At 38.1% G+C, this 16,946-nt stretch overlaps 1 protein-coding gene across 6 annotated transcripts in view; it reads right to left on the bottom strand.

Annotated features, from left to right (window-relative positions):
- PYR4 (pyrimidin 4) overlaps positions 1–16,946 on the bottom strand; it is a 239,364-nt gene that overhangs the window by 34,154 nt on the left and 188,264 nt on the right. For all 6 annotated transcript variants that reach the window (XM_089428148.1, XM_089428147.1, XM_089428151.1 and 3 more), the window contains one exon: positions 10,655–10,815. In XM_089428148.1, the coding sequence (XP_089284274.1) occupies positions 10,655–10,815 (161 nt within the window). The remainder of the gene's footprint in view (positions 1–10,654; positions 10,816–16,946) is intronic.

A 16,946-nucleotide genomic window follows, 5' to 3' on the forward strand; every position in this document is an offset into this window, starting at 1 on the left:
TCCTGATCCTGAAAGGGCTCTCAGTGTACGATTACACAAACTCTCTTCTTGTAGACTTCTTGTTAACCTCAGACAAGAAGCCCTCTCTGATATCTACTTGCTTTTTACTAGCCCGGTTGGGCACGACATCATGGATATATATGCCCCTTGCGATTTTTCTAACATTCAAGGTTATCCCAATGATCTTCCAACACTTGGAATAGATAAGTTTCCTAGCTTTCATGGAGATAATGCGATTAGTGCTAATTCACATCTGAAAGCTTTTAGTATATGGATGGCTAAGTACACAAGGTCTGCTGATTTCGATCATGGAGATGTTAGAATGACTCTTTTTATTATAACCTTGGAGGGAAATGCTCATGACTGGTTTTCAGAAAAGCTTCGGAATTCATTTAATTCCTTATAATCAATCATTAATGCCTTTAAGGAAAAGTATGGAGATAAGAGAGAAGGAAGACACCTCGTGAAAGTTATTAGAATAATAAAAAAGAGAGAGAATGAAACCGTTGAAGAATTTAACAAAAGGTTTAATGATATTATTAAAGAATTACCTCAAGATTATAAACCTACCTACAAATCTCTTCGAGATTTTTACATTGATGCCTTTAGTCCTGAGCCCTCTTATGAATTGAGGCATGCTAAACTTAATGATTATAGAGATTGCCAAGCCTTAGCAATAGAGCTTGAAAAGGACAACGCGGCATCTGGGAAGTTTGAGATCCCAGGTTTCGATAGGGCTGCTACGAAACTAAAAGAACCTAAAGGAAAAATGGTTCAAGAGCCTGATAGCGAGGTTGTTCAGAAATTGCTCCAAAATATTGAAAGCATGGAAATTAATCATAATAAGGAGATAGCTACTTTGCAAAATAGGTTGATCCAAATGGAAAGAGCACAAACACAAAATTTCCAACCTAGAAATAATAATAACAGAAATAACAATTGGCCAAAGAAGGGTCAATCTAGTGAGCAGAGACCTCCTAATCTGCTTACTAATTTGGTCGATAATGCTCCGCCGTACTGTCGGGTTTGTGATGCTCTCCATGAAGAGGCTACTTGTCCCATCGTTAGAAGAATTTTAGATAATGGAATGTTTGGGGCAAGTGATCAAATAAATGTAGTGGGTAACAAGTTTCCTTTGTCTATGGATGATTAGATGGAGGTCAAGGAAAATAGTCGTGACATTATGAATCCCTCGTCAATTTTTAGTATAAATAACCTTGAAAATGAAGATGACATTTTGGCTAAGTTATATGGTGAAAAACCCTCTCCAAAGCAAATCATGGAAATTTCTAGAGATAAAGGTTTAACCTATCAGAGAAGGGCTAAAGATCAGAGCGGGAATCGAACTTTTAACCCTAGTTTAAACTCTGGATTAGATGTCGATTTGGGAAGTTGGTTTAACAATGCGAAAATCTGGGTTCCTGTCTCCGAGATTGCTAAAATCCCTTCCCAAAGAGATAAGTTACTAAAAGCTATTCAAGGTCCTCAAGTAAATATTTCTCAACAGAAGACACAGGAAGTTGACTATCACGATGCTCCCATATATTTGCGAAGCTTAGATGCGGATAACAAAGATCACCAGCCTTTCTTTATCACCTTGTTGGTTAATGGATATAAATTGAATAATTGCATGCTAGATTCTGGTGCATTAGCTTGTGTCATGACTAAAAGGGTCATGGAACAGCTTAACTTAAGAGTTTCTAGACCCTACTATAATATATGTGCCATGGATTCTAAGAAGATTGAAGTGCATGGTTTGATCAAAGATTTACAAGTTCATCTATCAGTTTACCCAGACATCATGATTGTTATGGATATTGTTGTTGTTGATGTGCCTGATGCCTGGGGTATGCTTTTATCCAGAAAGTGGGCCTCTAATCTAGGAGGAAGTATTCAAATGAATTGGTCATATGCTATGATTCCTTCTCCTAGAGGTGATGGTTTTGTAAGACTTAATAGAGAGCCCGAAAGAAAATTCCATGTTGAAGATCCTAAGAGACCTCACAACGAGATAATTAAAGAACAATCTGACATTGGGAATTACGCTATCATGTCTAATTTCATAATTCCTCCTGATGATAAGATTAAGGATCTCAATGATAAAGTTTGGTACATGTATTTGATGGTGCATCGTCTAGGTATAGTAAAGGTGCAGGAATAGTGCTTAAATCTCCCCTTGGTCACCTTTTCAAGTTTGCCTATCGATTAGAATTTGAAGCAACCAACAATGTCACTGAATATGAGGCTTTATTGTTGGGTCTTGAATTGGAAAAATCGTTGAGAATTAAGTTGCTTAGCATTAAGGGGGATTCTGATTTAATTATCATGCAGCTTAAAAATAAATTTACATGTAAAAATCAAAGATTAATGAATTATTGAAATGTTGTGTGGGATACTTTGGAACACTTTGACGCCCTTGATCTTGAAGCTATCCCAAGAGAGCATAATAGTTTGGCGGATGAACTTGCCGTAGCTGCTACTACCTTCCAGTTATCTGATGAGGTAATTAAGGATAAGATCAAAATGGAAGTAATATTTAGACCGTCTGTTCTAGATAACTCAGAGCATTGGCAAGTCTTTAATGATGAAAAGCAAATGATTCGTTTTCTTGATAGTTTAGATGAGTTTGAAGATTTTCGGACAAATTCTGAGGATGGACCTGGTAATCATGAGCATATCATAAATCCTACTCCTAGGAATGTGGTTGCCCTAGAGCAGCATTTTGATCGTCATGATGCCACAAAGTTGAGAGAGGAAAATAAAATGAACCCAGGCGAATATCTCGAGATAAACATTGGTACTTCTGCGAACCCAAAGGTTGTTAAAATTGGTAAAGGTACTAGTGTGGAGGAAAGAAAAAAGTTAACTAATTTACTTCGCAAATATCGAGATGTTTTAGCATTTTCTTATGCTAAATTAAAAGGCTATAGGGAAGATGTCATGGAACATACTATCCCCTTAAAAGATGAAAATGCTAAACCCTTTCGTCAAAAGCTTAGGCAGATTAATCCTAAGTTAGCCCCTTTGGTTAAGAAAGAGCTTTCAAAAATGCTTGCGGCAGGAATTATCGCTCAAACAAGGCATTCAACATGGTGTTCCAATCTGGTAATTGTTAGGAAAAAGAACGATACTATAAGGCTCTGTGTTGATTTTCAAAATCTTAATCTAGCATGCAAGAAAGATAATTACCCTTTGCCAAACATGGAGACTTTGTTGCAAAGAGTAACCGGTTCTGGAATGATGTCATTGCTAGATGGTTTTTCTGGGTATAATCAGGTATGGGTTAAAAAGGAAGATCGTCACAAAACCACATTCACCACACCATGGGGTACTTTTGAATACATTAGAATGCTGTTTGGATTAACCAACGCTAGGGCTACATTTCAAAGGGCTATGGATTATGCCTTCAAGGGGTTAATCGGGAAATTTATTGAAATTTACCAAGATGATCTCACTGTATTTTCTAAAGATGGTATCAGTCATATAAATCATCTTAGGTAGGTTTTTGATAGATGTAGAGAGTACGGGATTTCTTTGAATCCAGCAAAGTCTGTTTTTGGAGTAACCGAAGGGAAATTACTTGGCCATATCATTTCTAAAGATGGAATCAAGATTGATCCTGAAAGAATTGAAGCAATCCAAAAGATTCCTCTTCCTCATAATCTTAAATCCCTTCAGTCCTTCCTTGGAAAAACAAATTTTCTTAGAAGGTTTATTCCAAATTACGCAGAAGTAGCTAAGCCTATTCAAAGTCTTCTAAAGAAAGATGTAAAATTTGTTTGGCAAGAAGACGGCAAAAGGGCTTTTCAGGAAATCAAATGCGCTATTGCAAGAGCCCCTACCTTAGTTAGTCCCGATTATTCCAAGGATTTCATGATTTTTTCTTTTGCTTCTAAAGATACCATTGCTGGTGTCTTGTTACAAAAGAATAAAGATGGTCACGAGCAGCCTATTGCTTTCATGAGTAGAGCGCTTCAAAATTCCGAATTAAAGTACAATACCATGGAAAAGCAGCTTATGCCCTGGTCAAGTCTCTTAAGCAATTCAAAACTTATGGGGGTTATTCTAAAATCATTGCTTTCATCCCACATTCTGCTGTTAAAGATATATTAACTCAAACCGATTGCTTAGGGACTTGCGCTAGGTGGGTTACTAAAATACAAGAATATGATTTGGAGATCAGACCCACCAAGCTAGTCAAAGGCCAAGGCTTGGCTCAAAAGTTGACCGAAGGTAACGAAAAGACTCTTGGTTTGTTTTGTCTTAGCAATCTATCTTCGCCTAAGTTGCAAAGATTAGGAGAGCATGAGTGGTACAAGGACATTGTTTATCACTTGGTGAATCTTACATGTCCTAACCATTTAGTTGCTCATAAGAGAAGGGCTCTTAGACTAAAAGCCACTAAGTATTGCCTTATGAAGGATGGCCTTAGATCAAGAAATCCTGAGGGCATAGTACTTAGGTGTGTTGATGAAATTGAGTCCAAGAAATTAATTTCTGAGTTTCATTCAGGATTTTGTGGTGGTCATTATGCTGCTAGAACTACCGCCCACAAAATTCTGAGAGTTGGTTATTATTGGCCTTCAATTTTTTCTGATGTGTATAAGTTTGTTAGAACTTGTCAAGCCTGCCAACTGTTCATTAGGAAACAGAAGCTTGCTGCCCTGCCCCTACAACCTGTAATTGTGGAGGCACCTTTTCAATATTGGAGTCTGGACTTCATCGGGAAGTTCCATGAAAATTATAGCAATGGCTACTCATAGATTTTGACTGCTACTAATTATTTCACTAAATGGGTTGAAGCCATTCCTGCTAAGAATGCCACTGAAAAGGTTATTATGGATTTCATTGAAAATAATATCATTACTAGATTTGGTGTCCCTGCTAAGATCACTACTGATAATGCCAAGGCATTTAGTTCCTTAGAGTTTTAGTCTTTCTATTTCAAGTATGGCATTGTCTTATCGCATTCATCAAATTACTATCCTCAAGGTAATGGTCTGGCTGAATCAAGTAACAAGAATCTCATAACCATTATCAAGAAGATAGTAGGAGATAATAAGAGATCATGGGATAGCAAAATCAAGTATGCTTTATGGGCAAATAAAGCCACTAGTAAATCTCCCTTTGAATTAGTTTATGGCTTGGATGTAACCTTACCTGTGCACCTGAAATTTCCAGCTTATCAGCTCCTTCAGCATTTTTCTACTAATAAAGATGTTGTTCAAAATAGAATAGATCAGATTGTGGAGTTAGATGAAGCTCATAGGACAGCTTTTGATGCTATATGTAAAAATCAATCTAACATTAAGAAAAGCTTTGATAAATCCTCTCGATCTAGATCTTTGCAAGTTGGAGATATGGTACTTCTTTGGGATCGCAAGAATGAAAAACTAGGAAAACATAAGAAGTTCGACAGTTTGTGGCTAGGACCGTACATCATCCGAGATATAGCTAGATCAAACTCATTCCACTTGAGCAGATTAGATGGCGAACCACTTGATTTACCTGCAAACTGCCAAATGATCAAGCTGTTCTTCAAAGATGATATCTGATGCCATGGAGCATCCTCTGTATTGTATTTCTAACCCTACTCCTTGTCATTTCAGCATTTTATTTCTGTTTTAGGATTAGATTTACTTTTCTTGTTACTAGATAGTTAATAAATGAAGAGCTTATATCTTTCATGTGCTTAATGTTATATGATGATTTTTTGGATGGACGCTACTTATGTTTTGTTGTGTGTTGCGTGGATGCAGATTCTGGATTCTCACATTCCTACAGTGCAACAATGTGTCCCCAAGTAGAGCCAGATGTTGACCACTACGTGTCAACTACCCATAGCAGTACACCCCCTTTTTTCGCAAAAGGGATAGCGCTTGCTCGATATGTCCATTCCATTCGACAGTCGTCGTCAGCCCGATCATGTTATGTTGTAAACCCAGTCTGCATGTGTAAATTGTAAATAATCTTAGCAAATCTGTGTCATGTATGTATTTGCCTAGGTAAACCTAATCTTCTAATGATGATCTACGTTCCGGAAGGTTTTTTGTCTCACCAACCTATGGTCGGCAAAGTTTTCCTTCAGCCTAACCCCAAAGCCGGAATGAGTTTTGTCATTAGAATCTTAGGGGAATCTTAGTGTGCTTCGAGTCTATGTAAAAGTAATTTGGAAATAATTCTAACTATTTGGTTAGGTTATTACAAATTGCTTGATCTGCTAGATTATGTTTGTGTCGCAGAATTGGGTGGTCTATGAGGGTCTATGTCAAATGGGTTTTTCCCCCTTGAGATGTAAAATTGTAAAATTCATGATGTAAAGTGTCTTGAGGGTTAGAAAATGTTTTATCCCCTCATAAGTCCTAGGTCCTTTTTTGATTTTTCCAAAGGCTAAGTTTGAGGGCCCAATAAAAGTAATAAAAGATATAAATAATAAAAAATAAAGAAATAAAGAAATAATAAATAATAAAAATTAAAAAATAAAAAATAATAATTAAAAAATAAAAAATAAATTAAATTAAATTAAAAAATAAATTAAGAAAATAAATAAAAATTTTGAAAAATAAAATAAAATTATAATAAGTCGAGAGTTTTGAGAAAATAAATGCAAAATTTAAATTTTTAATATATTTAAATGCATTTAAAAATTTCGACGGATGAAATTAAAAAGGATTTTGATCCTCATCGACAGTCGAGATCATTTTGACATGGATCACTCGAACTAGCCGTTGGGAAATTTTCCTTTAAATAGGGTGTCAGGGGTCATTTGAGATTCATTCGATATAAGAGTCGTGTGCTAAAGAAAGCTCTCTTGTAGTCATTTTTTGTGCAATAAAGAAAGACTTTGGGGTTGAAATCTTACTGGTGTTACTCTTCTGGAATTGCTGTAAGATGTTTTATTTTTTCTGCATAAGTTTATTTTTAGCCATTGATAATAGCTTGATGAAGAGTGATTTTAAACACAGGTATCTTGTTTAGTCGCTAGGGTTTGAATGGTAGTTAAATTTCTGGATATGATGGCAGGTATCTCCATTACATTTGGATTTTAGTATCGTTTTCTCCTTCTTCGTTAATGGTTGATTTACGCTGTGTAGGAGATCCTTTTTTTTGAGATTGCCGGGCGTTCGAGGAAGTTCTCAGCTGAATCAGCCAACTCCCGGATTGCATTTTATGAAGAGCCCAGCCAGTTTTGATCCCGGGCTTATCATTTGAAATTTTTGTTGCAGATGCATGAAGGGTTTTCTGAACACCTCACATTAAATTTAAAATTCTGAAAATATTTTTGTGGCATAATGGAAAATCTGGCTATTTAGAGCCTTTAATTTGTAACTACTGTAATTATTCAGCTGGTTTTAGGGTTTTTAGTTTCGTTTCTTGCACATTTATTTTTGGGTGTTCGGTTTTTGTTATTGCAAGCTGGAAGAGAACATTTTATCCGAAGCCAGATCTAGGCCCTGGAGGGTAAAGATCTGGCCTCAGGATCAGCTTTGGCAGGAATAGTTATCCCAGATTTTGAAAATTTTTCAGGGTTTTCCATCAGCCAATCTGAAGCAGGAAGGGTTTAAAATTTCAATCAAGTTTCTGGACTATAGGTCTGCTACCTGCGTTTTCATTTTTCACTGTTGCCTGGGGTTTTATTGCTGCAGAAAAAATTTTAAATTTTTTTTTGGGGCCACAGTGTTTCGCCGCTACTATACCCTCTGCCATTTCTCTCTTTCCATGCATCCTCAGCCACCACGCAAACAACTGCTCATTCACGTTGTTGTAATCCAGATCCACGTCTTTCACCTTATCCGCAGCAAACATTTGCGTATTTCTTTCATGCCCTTCTCCACGCTATTCCATATTCGCCTTCACCTATAGCAAATCAGCTCCCCTCAGCTCCATCGTGCAGCCTCCATCACGCAGCTGCCTTCTCTGCTTGCATCCTGTCCCATTCTCCCACCTACGCAGCCTTCGAATCCACTTTCCCCGCGTCCAAACCTGCAACATATTCACGCACTCCATCACTGCCCACGCAATCTCATTCCACATCCAATCTGCCAGTCAATCCTCCAGCGAACCCGCAGGTTGAAAAACCTTCCATGCTGCTCTCCCTTCCACCATCGGGCTTTCATCAAGCTGCTTCACATAGTCTCTTCTCTGCCCCGTCCATCATTGCTAATCATTCTCCTGCGTATTTCTTCTCCGTCGTCACCTGCATACACACACAGTAAAGCACTTTGATTTTTCCTTTATGAATGTGTTATTAATAGGTTACGATTTTACTTTGTATAGTTTAGATTCATTTTTGTTTTAGAATTTCCTTTTTCTTATAATTTTGATTTTTTTTGTAACAATAAAAAATATATTAAAAAAAAAGATATTAGGTTTTGTTTAATGGTGTCATTAGCTTTTGATTTATTAGTTTAATTTGATTTTTAACTTAGGTTTTAGTTTTAAATTAGATATAAAAAGGATCCTTTTCATTTTTTTGGGATCTTAGTTTAGAATAGATTTTAGCTTTATCCTGATTTTTAATTTTAAAATTTAAAAAATAAAAAATTTCTTTTAGGATTTAGTTTTAATAATTTTAAGTTTCATTTACTTTAGTTTTTGCCTAGTTTAGTTTTGTTTTATTTAAAAAATATAAAAATATTTAAAAATTAAAAATTTTGAAAAAGCTTAACCAAAAATTGGAAATTCATTTTTTGGCATCTTTCATGGTATCTATGTTCCACTTTTCTATAGTTAAATGCACTTAAATGTTTATTTAAAGTTAGCTATATGAAAGTGGTAATTGGTTGGCATTTAAATTGTATGGTGGTTTAATGTATTCAATCTTTATAAATTTAATTGCTGGATCATTATTATAGCATTATGAGTATATTGAATATCTTGCATTGCTTGGGTTATTTGATGATGAATGATTGTTTTACAAGGTTCATATTTCTGCAACATTTAATAAATAATCATTAACTCCATAAAGCACTGGTACATTAATTTCTAAAATCAATCTGGTGCTAAATTGCCTTGCTATGTCTCCCAACCCAACTGGTCCACAATTGGTCTTCCTTTATCCCATAGGGTCTACCCCCTTAGCCTCGGGAGACGGCTTAAACGGAGAGATCGGGGATCAGGGTGAAGGCCCCCGGTCTGAGCGTTGTCGCGCTGCCCAAACAATTTGTGCGACAACAGAGCTCAAGCTAGGATTTTGTCCATGTACTTTCATTTATCCCTGTAAATCTTCTACATTTTAACATTATGGATCATGCTCTTTCCTATTTTTCTATTAAATCGACCTCTTAGGGCAAGGTTTCCAGGCCTCTACTCAAGGATGAGCAAAACAAGCAACCAATACCAATGACAAATAATACTCAACCTAAAGAAGGAATGTGGATACAAGGGAGAGATGGAAAGTGTTAAAGTATGGATTACCATGGACATGCAACATCAAGCAAAGCCTCCTATTTGTGCCTCTCCTACACTGTCAAAGAAAGGCCTCAAGGAAGGTCACATTGTGATTGGGCTAAGGGAAAGTGATAACCCAAAGTAAAGCATGAGAAAAATAGTACAACCAAAAGCAGCCTATCATCCAATTCAACATGTGATCCATACTAGAATACCCTTAAACATTAAATGAGAGCACTTGAATACAAAAATGGTTAATGCACCTTACAATAGATGACACACCTTTATCAGATGAGCAGGCTAGATGAAATAAAGCACTAACCAAACCATGGATGATAGGCATCTGAGGCTAGTTATCTGTGGATCATCATAGGGCTACTGGCTGGCAAGCTGAAAGATTAGGAGAAAAAAATTCTCCTATGGATTACCCACATGGGTGGATAACATGACCTACATACAAATATTATAACTAAACCATAAACCTGACTTGTGGTGCATAATCAATGGCCAACAACATTAACTTTAACTCCCACTACTGTAGAATCATATAGCTAAACTAACCCCTAAGGACCTATAGAACCACATAAGTAGTCCTCTAGTGATATGGATAGCTTATGTTGTGTTAGGATCACAACATCTCTCTGAATGATATCCTCCAGAAGGCTCTTTGTCACCATATAGCAAATGTTGTAACTGGCATTGCTTCAGATAATCATAAATTAAGGATAGTTGCTCAGAACACATATGGTTTAGCAGTTGACAGTCGTTCAGCACTCTTTCAGTTTGGTGGTTGACAGTTGTTCAACATTCCCATAGTTTGGTTATATTTTGGGGGTACTTCATTGCGGATTCAAATTACTAAATTTTTCCTTACTGGAGATTTCTTCTGACAACAGTATTTATGTATTAATTGTGACACTTGACACTTCATCTTACATGTCCTAGGGTTCCTTTCTCTCTTTTAATTTATAGTTTATAATTTATGAAGGATGGAGTTGCACTTTCTACTCCCCTAACAGTGATACACAAGTAAGCTCAGACCCATTGACCACTACCTGTTTTTAGTCATAAGTGCATGTTAATATAATTTATATCGTTCTTTATCTGTATAGTTTCTAAAGAGTGAATAATTATTTTTACTGCTACAATGAACACCAAACAGATGATACTTCAGAAAACAACAGAAATGGAAATTTTGAACATGGGATAGAATTATTTTTTGAAATGAGGCCATCTCAACAAACTTAAACATATTTAACCTTACCTGTTCAAAAGCTTTTGCATAAAGAGGCAAGGCAATTGGGGCACTATAGATACCAGCGCATCCACATGTGCGTTCTTTCTGGTGCCTTTCATGTGGAGCACTGTCACTACCTAGAAAGAATTGTTTGCTTCCACTTGTAACAGCAGAAACAATAGCTTGTCCTGCATGCCATCACGAAAAATTATTAACTAAACAAGAAAGACAAAATGTAGAAATGCTTCGACCATGTATATTCTGAAAATACAATCAAATTATTTACCACATGTATTTGCAAATCTACAATATGAGTGGAGAAGAAAGCATGTTTCCACCCCAATTAGACTTCAGCTTCTAAGTTCTCAATCGTGTGGTCCAATGTAATTTAAGCTTGAGCACATGCATTCATTTGCATAACCTTCCAAACACATATGTAATGAAACTAGAAAAATTAGCACAAATTTGAGACAACCTTTGGTAGATGCAGTTAAATAGATGTAAAACAAGGGAGTTATGGGACTTTGGTTTGGATAACTCAAATAAGGACAAGAACAAAGAAGACTAGCAATACTTTTCATAGCAATTGTCAATCAACTATTAAGGTTAAGATTGCTCACCCACAGGAAAGAAATTTCATCATACGTTAGGGAAGAAAATATTTGGAACATAAGCATGGTTTGGCCCTATTACCCACCAAAAGTGCATAACCCTAGGAGAAAAAATTTCTCCCCTTTGGTCAGCTAACCAACCAGCAGGCCTATGATGATACATAGATAACTTTACTTCAGAGCTCTACACCTATGCTCGATTCAGTGCTCTTTCTCATCTAGCATACATCTTGAAGAAAGGTGGGTCATCTATCAAAAGGTACACTAACCATTTCTATAAGCATGTGCTTTCATTTAATGTTAAGATCATACTAATATGGATCACAACTTGAGTTGGATGATTGATTTCTCTTGATTGTACCCTTGTTACCATACTTCACCTTGGAGATTATCCTTTGCCCCTAGTCCAATTTGACCTAACCTTAGGCCCCTTTCCTCCACTGTTTAGGAGCAGCATGAATAGGAGTCATTGATTGATATAGCATGCCCAAGGTAATCCATACTTACCACTCTCGATTTCCATTCTTTTTGCTGATTGTCATTTGCCATTAGGCCTAGCACCCTATATCCACTTCTCTGAGTCAGGGCCGGGAAACTTTGCCCTAAGAGGTTGATGCAACTAAAAGAAAGATAGAAGCATATATAGCTAGAAATGAAAGAAAATGAAAAATGCAAAAGATGGTTGGGACATGTAATAAGCACATGGGAAAAATCCTTTCATGAGCTCTACCCCCCTCATTAACCATCACCGATCTCCTAAGCATTTCATGCTCTATATAATTAAATGAACCTTTGATTGTGTCAATCCCAATGAGCGATAAATTGTTACATCTCCAAGGGGTATTGGAAAAGCATAAAACAAGTTGGTTACACAAGCTATGCAAGAAAGAAAAGAAAATCATTAAAGCAAAAAGTCCACCAAAGGGGTGGAAAAGGGAGGCTGAGAAAAGGGTAACTCATGCCTCCATGATTGCTCCTTCTTATCATCATCATCCTCAAGATGTCTGACCTCCTTCAGCTGGTACTATTACCCACAACTAGTGGGTGACCCCTATAGGAGAATTTTTCGCCTAGATTTGTCTTCAGTTGAGCAACCTCTTGCAGCCACCAGATAGCTCGATGTGCCACCATTCTCCACCACCTGAGCCATCCATTGTGTGCCCTCACCAATCTATTATGATCATATGTTTGAAGGTGGGCCTTCCAACCCCGAAGGTATGACTTTTCATTACGCAATTGGGTGTTTGTGCTTGCTTTCCTTGAGCACACTAGGACATGAATTAGTGAGGGGATTCAGCAGACAAAATGGGCTTGGATTGTACTCTTGTTCTCTTGTCCCAACTTGGTGGTTAGTCCTGTACCCTAGTCTCATGGGATCTGCTCTATTGGCTACTAGCTTTAGGAGTGGCACTACATCAAAAATCTTGATTTTGGTTGCGTGGCCCTACTTCTCGACACAATATATCTCATTCCCCTCCGCTCATTATAACCCCTTTTCACACTTTTCCCATCTGGGTCCACATTTGTCCACTAGATCCACAAGGTGTTAGCTTTCCCCTCCCCTTGTCCACACACTTTGGGTCAGGCCTGGAACGATGCCCTGAAGGTTGATGCAGCTAAAAAGAAAGTTAAAAGCATAATTTGGCCACTTACAATAGGAAATGTACCACAAAATGCAAAAGATGGTCGGGATATAAAAATTTAGCGCGTGGAAAAAGCCAAACATGAGCTTTGCCCCCTATCACTATGGCCATCACCTTGGTTCCTAGTGCCCCTTGCATCATTCAGGAACCCATGGTTGTCCCAACCCCTGGTGGGCAATGAACTGCCAAACCTTGAAGGGGTAATCACTACTTCATCATACACATCATGCTCTCATCCCTTGGAGCCCCGAACAATACAGGAAAGAAAAATCAATAAAAGGAAAAAGGCATATGAAGAAGGGTGGAAAAACAAAGTTCGGGGTAACTTATGTACCATGATTCCTCCCTCCTACATCCATATACCCAATGTGTGGGCTTCATCATAGCTATCCTTGTACCATGGCATTTGGCTTGGAGCCTTCCCTCTTGCCCCACTTCATTCCATCACTATTTCACATGACCCCTGCCATTTGATGGATATACTATGAATCTGTCACTCCCTTAGAGGTTGAAACCCCCTAATAGGGTCCTTTATTAACCTCTCTTGTTGAGCAAGGTAACACCTATGCATTCTAAAGCCCATTTGGAAGGGCATGCCACTATGAAGTGTCCACTTTTGCACCTGATTAGTAAGATTATTTACTCAATTACACTAATGGATTGTTGTACTAGAAGGTGAGGAGACACATTTGATCTTATACAGGATTGCAAGTGGGTCTCCATCTTGGACTTGGCTTCCCTATATAGGATCCAAGCCCTCCAGAGGGTCACAATGGCACTTGTAGGGTGAGCGTTGAGAGCCATGGACTTCCACCACAGCAGAGCATTGATTGCCATGCCATGAACTTCTTCAATGACACATATTGCTTATTCGTGCCCTAGCCACACAAAGATGATAATGCACTTGGACCACATTGCCTAGCCGACCACACATTTGTACCTAACACTTGACAGTTGATCCAGTGCCCAGATGAGGTTTTGTCTCATCCAGAGAAACAAGGAAGGGCATGTATCATCTTCTAGCCCTCACTGATGGAGCATCGACTTGTTATTGAGACATTGGAGACCCACGAGACCATGGATTGTGCCCCACAGCCACTTGGGAGCACCACAGGATGTTTTGCCTAGAAATCAAGGGGCCACCCCTTTGATCATCATTTTGGACCCTCCTCTTCATTATGGCACTTAGAGTACTCATTCTGGCCTTGCAACAGCCCTCCCTACTCCATTATACACTATTTCGGCCCACTTGGAATGGCTTATCAATCACTTATTGAGCTATTTGGAAAGGCTTGTCACCAAAAGGTTTTTATTTGCACTTTAAAATATTATTTGGGGCTCGATTAGACCAATTAGGCTAAATCGAACTTGCAATAGGCTCATTTGAATTAAAGAGACCTCATTTCTATTAGATCATCATCATTTGGATTTTGGATCTCTCTTGTAAAGAATTCAGACCTATAACTTTGGACAAGTTTTGGAGTTGAAATGCACTTTGACACTTGGATAATTTCGCACTTTTTCTTGGAGCTTCTATTGGCATGTTTTTGATGGATGGATATACTATTCTTCGTCTTGTAAGTGTTATATGATGCTATATTTATGTTCTTATGAATGTCTAATGCATGGAATATCTTCTTATGGTTATTAAATGTGCCCTAATTAATGCGAATTTGCTTGGAGCATTGAAAACTATTGGAAATTTTGCATGTGTTACTCATTGGACAAAGAATGAATGAATGTTCCTAGGGGAATAATCTTATGATTTAATCCTTGAAACTCCATTTGACATAGCCATGAAGTATAAATATCTTGAGGGTGTTGGGTTGTTGCCTTATTTTAGGATAGTGAAGTTGCCTTATTTTAGGATAGTGAAGTCCCTCTAGGTCTCCTTGAAGCATCGAAATTGCCATATTAAGGTTCTCTTGACTCCATTTCTCCCAAATAGACAAGACACTAATCTTAATCCTAGATGATCAACCTTAAATCACTTTCATTTTCATCTTTTTCCTAAATTCTTCCCTAACCCTATTTTGATTTGAGGTAGCATCGGATGTGCTCTAGCCATGAAAATTGGTGGAGAGGCTAAAGCACATGAGATTTCCAAGACCCAGAAATGGTTTGGACAGATTGTACCCAGTTTGAGAGATATTAAAATAATTAATATTAATGGAGTTCCTATGTCCAAACTTAGGAAAAATAAAATATTAATCGATATTAATATAAAACTGGGTTAGAAGGTTCCAAAAGTCATGGATCAAGCCAAATCTAATCTTAGTCATTGATTAGAGATTTAATCTCGGTCGTTGAAGGACCAACGAGAAAAGTATAAGAGGAGGCTTGAGGGTCAGTTGGAAGATACACCAGAGTGATCAATCATTCATTTTGCTAGAGCGGGCTTGCTAAGCAAAGTTGAATCAGTGATCAGCAGCGAGAGGCAGTGAGCACTGGGCAGAAAGGCAAAGACAGTGCCAAGAGACCAGCGTAGAAGCAGAGAGCGAGAGGCAGCAGCCAGTTCAAGCCACGTAGAGACAGCGCAGAGGCTAGAGGGACTGCGTCATCCACACAGAGGCTGCAGGAGTGACACAGAGGGCCCCAGAGGCTGCTGAGTGCCTCAGAGGGCTGACGCATAGAGGTTTGAGGCTGATGCAGGGCAGCAGGAGGCTGACGTAGAGGCCAGAATGGCTAGCGCAAAGCTTCAGAGACGCTAGAGAGGGTTTCATGGGATAGGTTTTCTGAATACCTGTTTCTGAATAGAGAGGTATTATTGTCGTGTATTTTTCTCTGTCGGGTGAGCCATTAGGCACCCAATTGTACTCAAGGAAATACTGCATAATAATAAACCCTCAGAATAGCTGCACCGGTTTTCCCGCGTTGGGTTTTCCGGGGACATTTGTCCAAAAATAATGGTGTCACTCGTGTGTTTGTTTTCTTTCAGCTAATGATCTGTAGATGTTGTGACTGTATTGTGTTTATTTCGGTATTTAAATGTCTTAAATAACTTGTTCAGAATTTACAAGTAGACGAAATAAACCAGTAGAATACAGATTTTAATTTTCTAATGGATAGACTTAGAAAATTCAACACCCTAGACAGCTAGATAGGGCCTACTGCGAATTGCATTATGAAGGTCACTTTGAGGAGCGAGTTGGTAGGCCACTGCACTATAGTTTCCTCTAGCTGCCCTCAAAATTTGAAGCAATTCTTGCAGCTAGTTTGAGATAAATCTCAAGCCCTAGGTCTCATCCTGAAATTAGTCTTGAACCTCTTGGTTAGTGGCATTCCAAAGGTCATTTTCTCTTGAAAAATCCAAGGAAGTTAATCATTTTTTGGTCGTTCTCATCCTTACTTGACCTAGTGGTCTCCTTGGGAGTATCCCTCTCATGATAGATCCTAAAACCCTAGGTCTTATGTGGACCATCCTAGGTCTCTCAAGTTAAGCAACACTGATCCTAGAAATAATTGCTTATTTCAAAGAGCTTATTGAGAGATCCTATTTCATCTTGGAGATCTTGATTCTAGGTGCATCCAAACTCTCATATCATTATAAATCCCTAGATATTGATTGTCTCTCTTTAGGTCTTTCTTAGAGAGCCATTAAGCTTCATTGAAGCAAGTGAGCCTCATATTGAGCCTCTCCTCTGAATGGGCCTTGGAAATCACTATAAACCTAATCATTGATCCTACCATCATAAGTGATTTCCTCCATAATGGAGCTCCTCCCATTGGTGAAAATTTGATAAGAGAAGGGGACATAGGTTGTGGTAACAGTGGGCCTTTGTCCCAAATTGTTGTTATGCCCTCTAGCTTTAGCCTACGAACTAGGCCTGCTAGTTTTGTGCAGCAATAGGTACCATGGCTATGGCATCTTCCTTGGAGCCTTTCCCACTCCATGACCACATGTTAAGTTATGGTATGTTCTATGCTTATAACAGTTTACTTCTTTTTCTTATTATATTCCACCGATTAGCAATTACATGTACATAAAGTAAAGTGCAGATAGAACATTAAACGATCGACAGAAAACAAGCCAAGACAAGAGACACAAGATGTGGCGGCTAGCCA

This window comes from Pinus tabuliformis, chromosome 4_2 (assembly GCF_031772625.1).
Source record: "Pinus tabuliformis cultivar Carrire ecotype Pingquan chromosome 4_2, CPIR1, whole genome shotgun sequence".
In the NCBI taxonomy this organism is placed as follows: Eukaryota; Viridiplantae; Streptophyta; class Pinopsida; order Pinales; family Pinaceae; genus Pinus; species Pinus tabuliformis.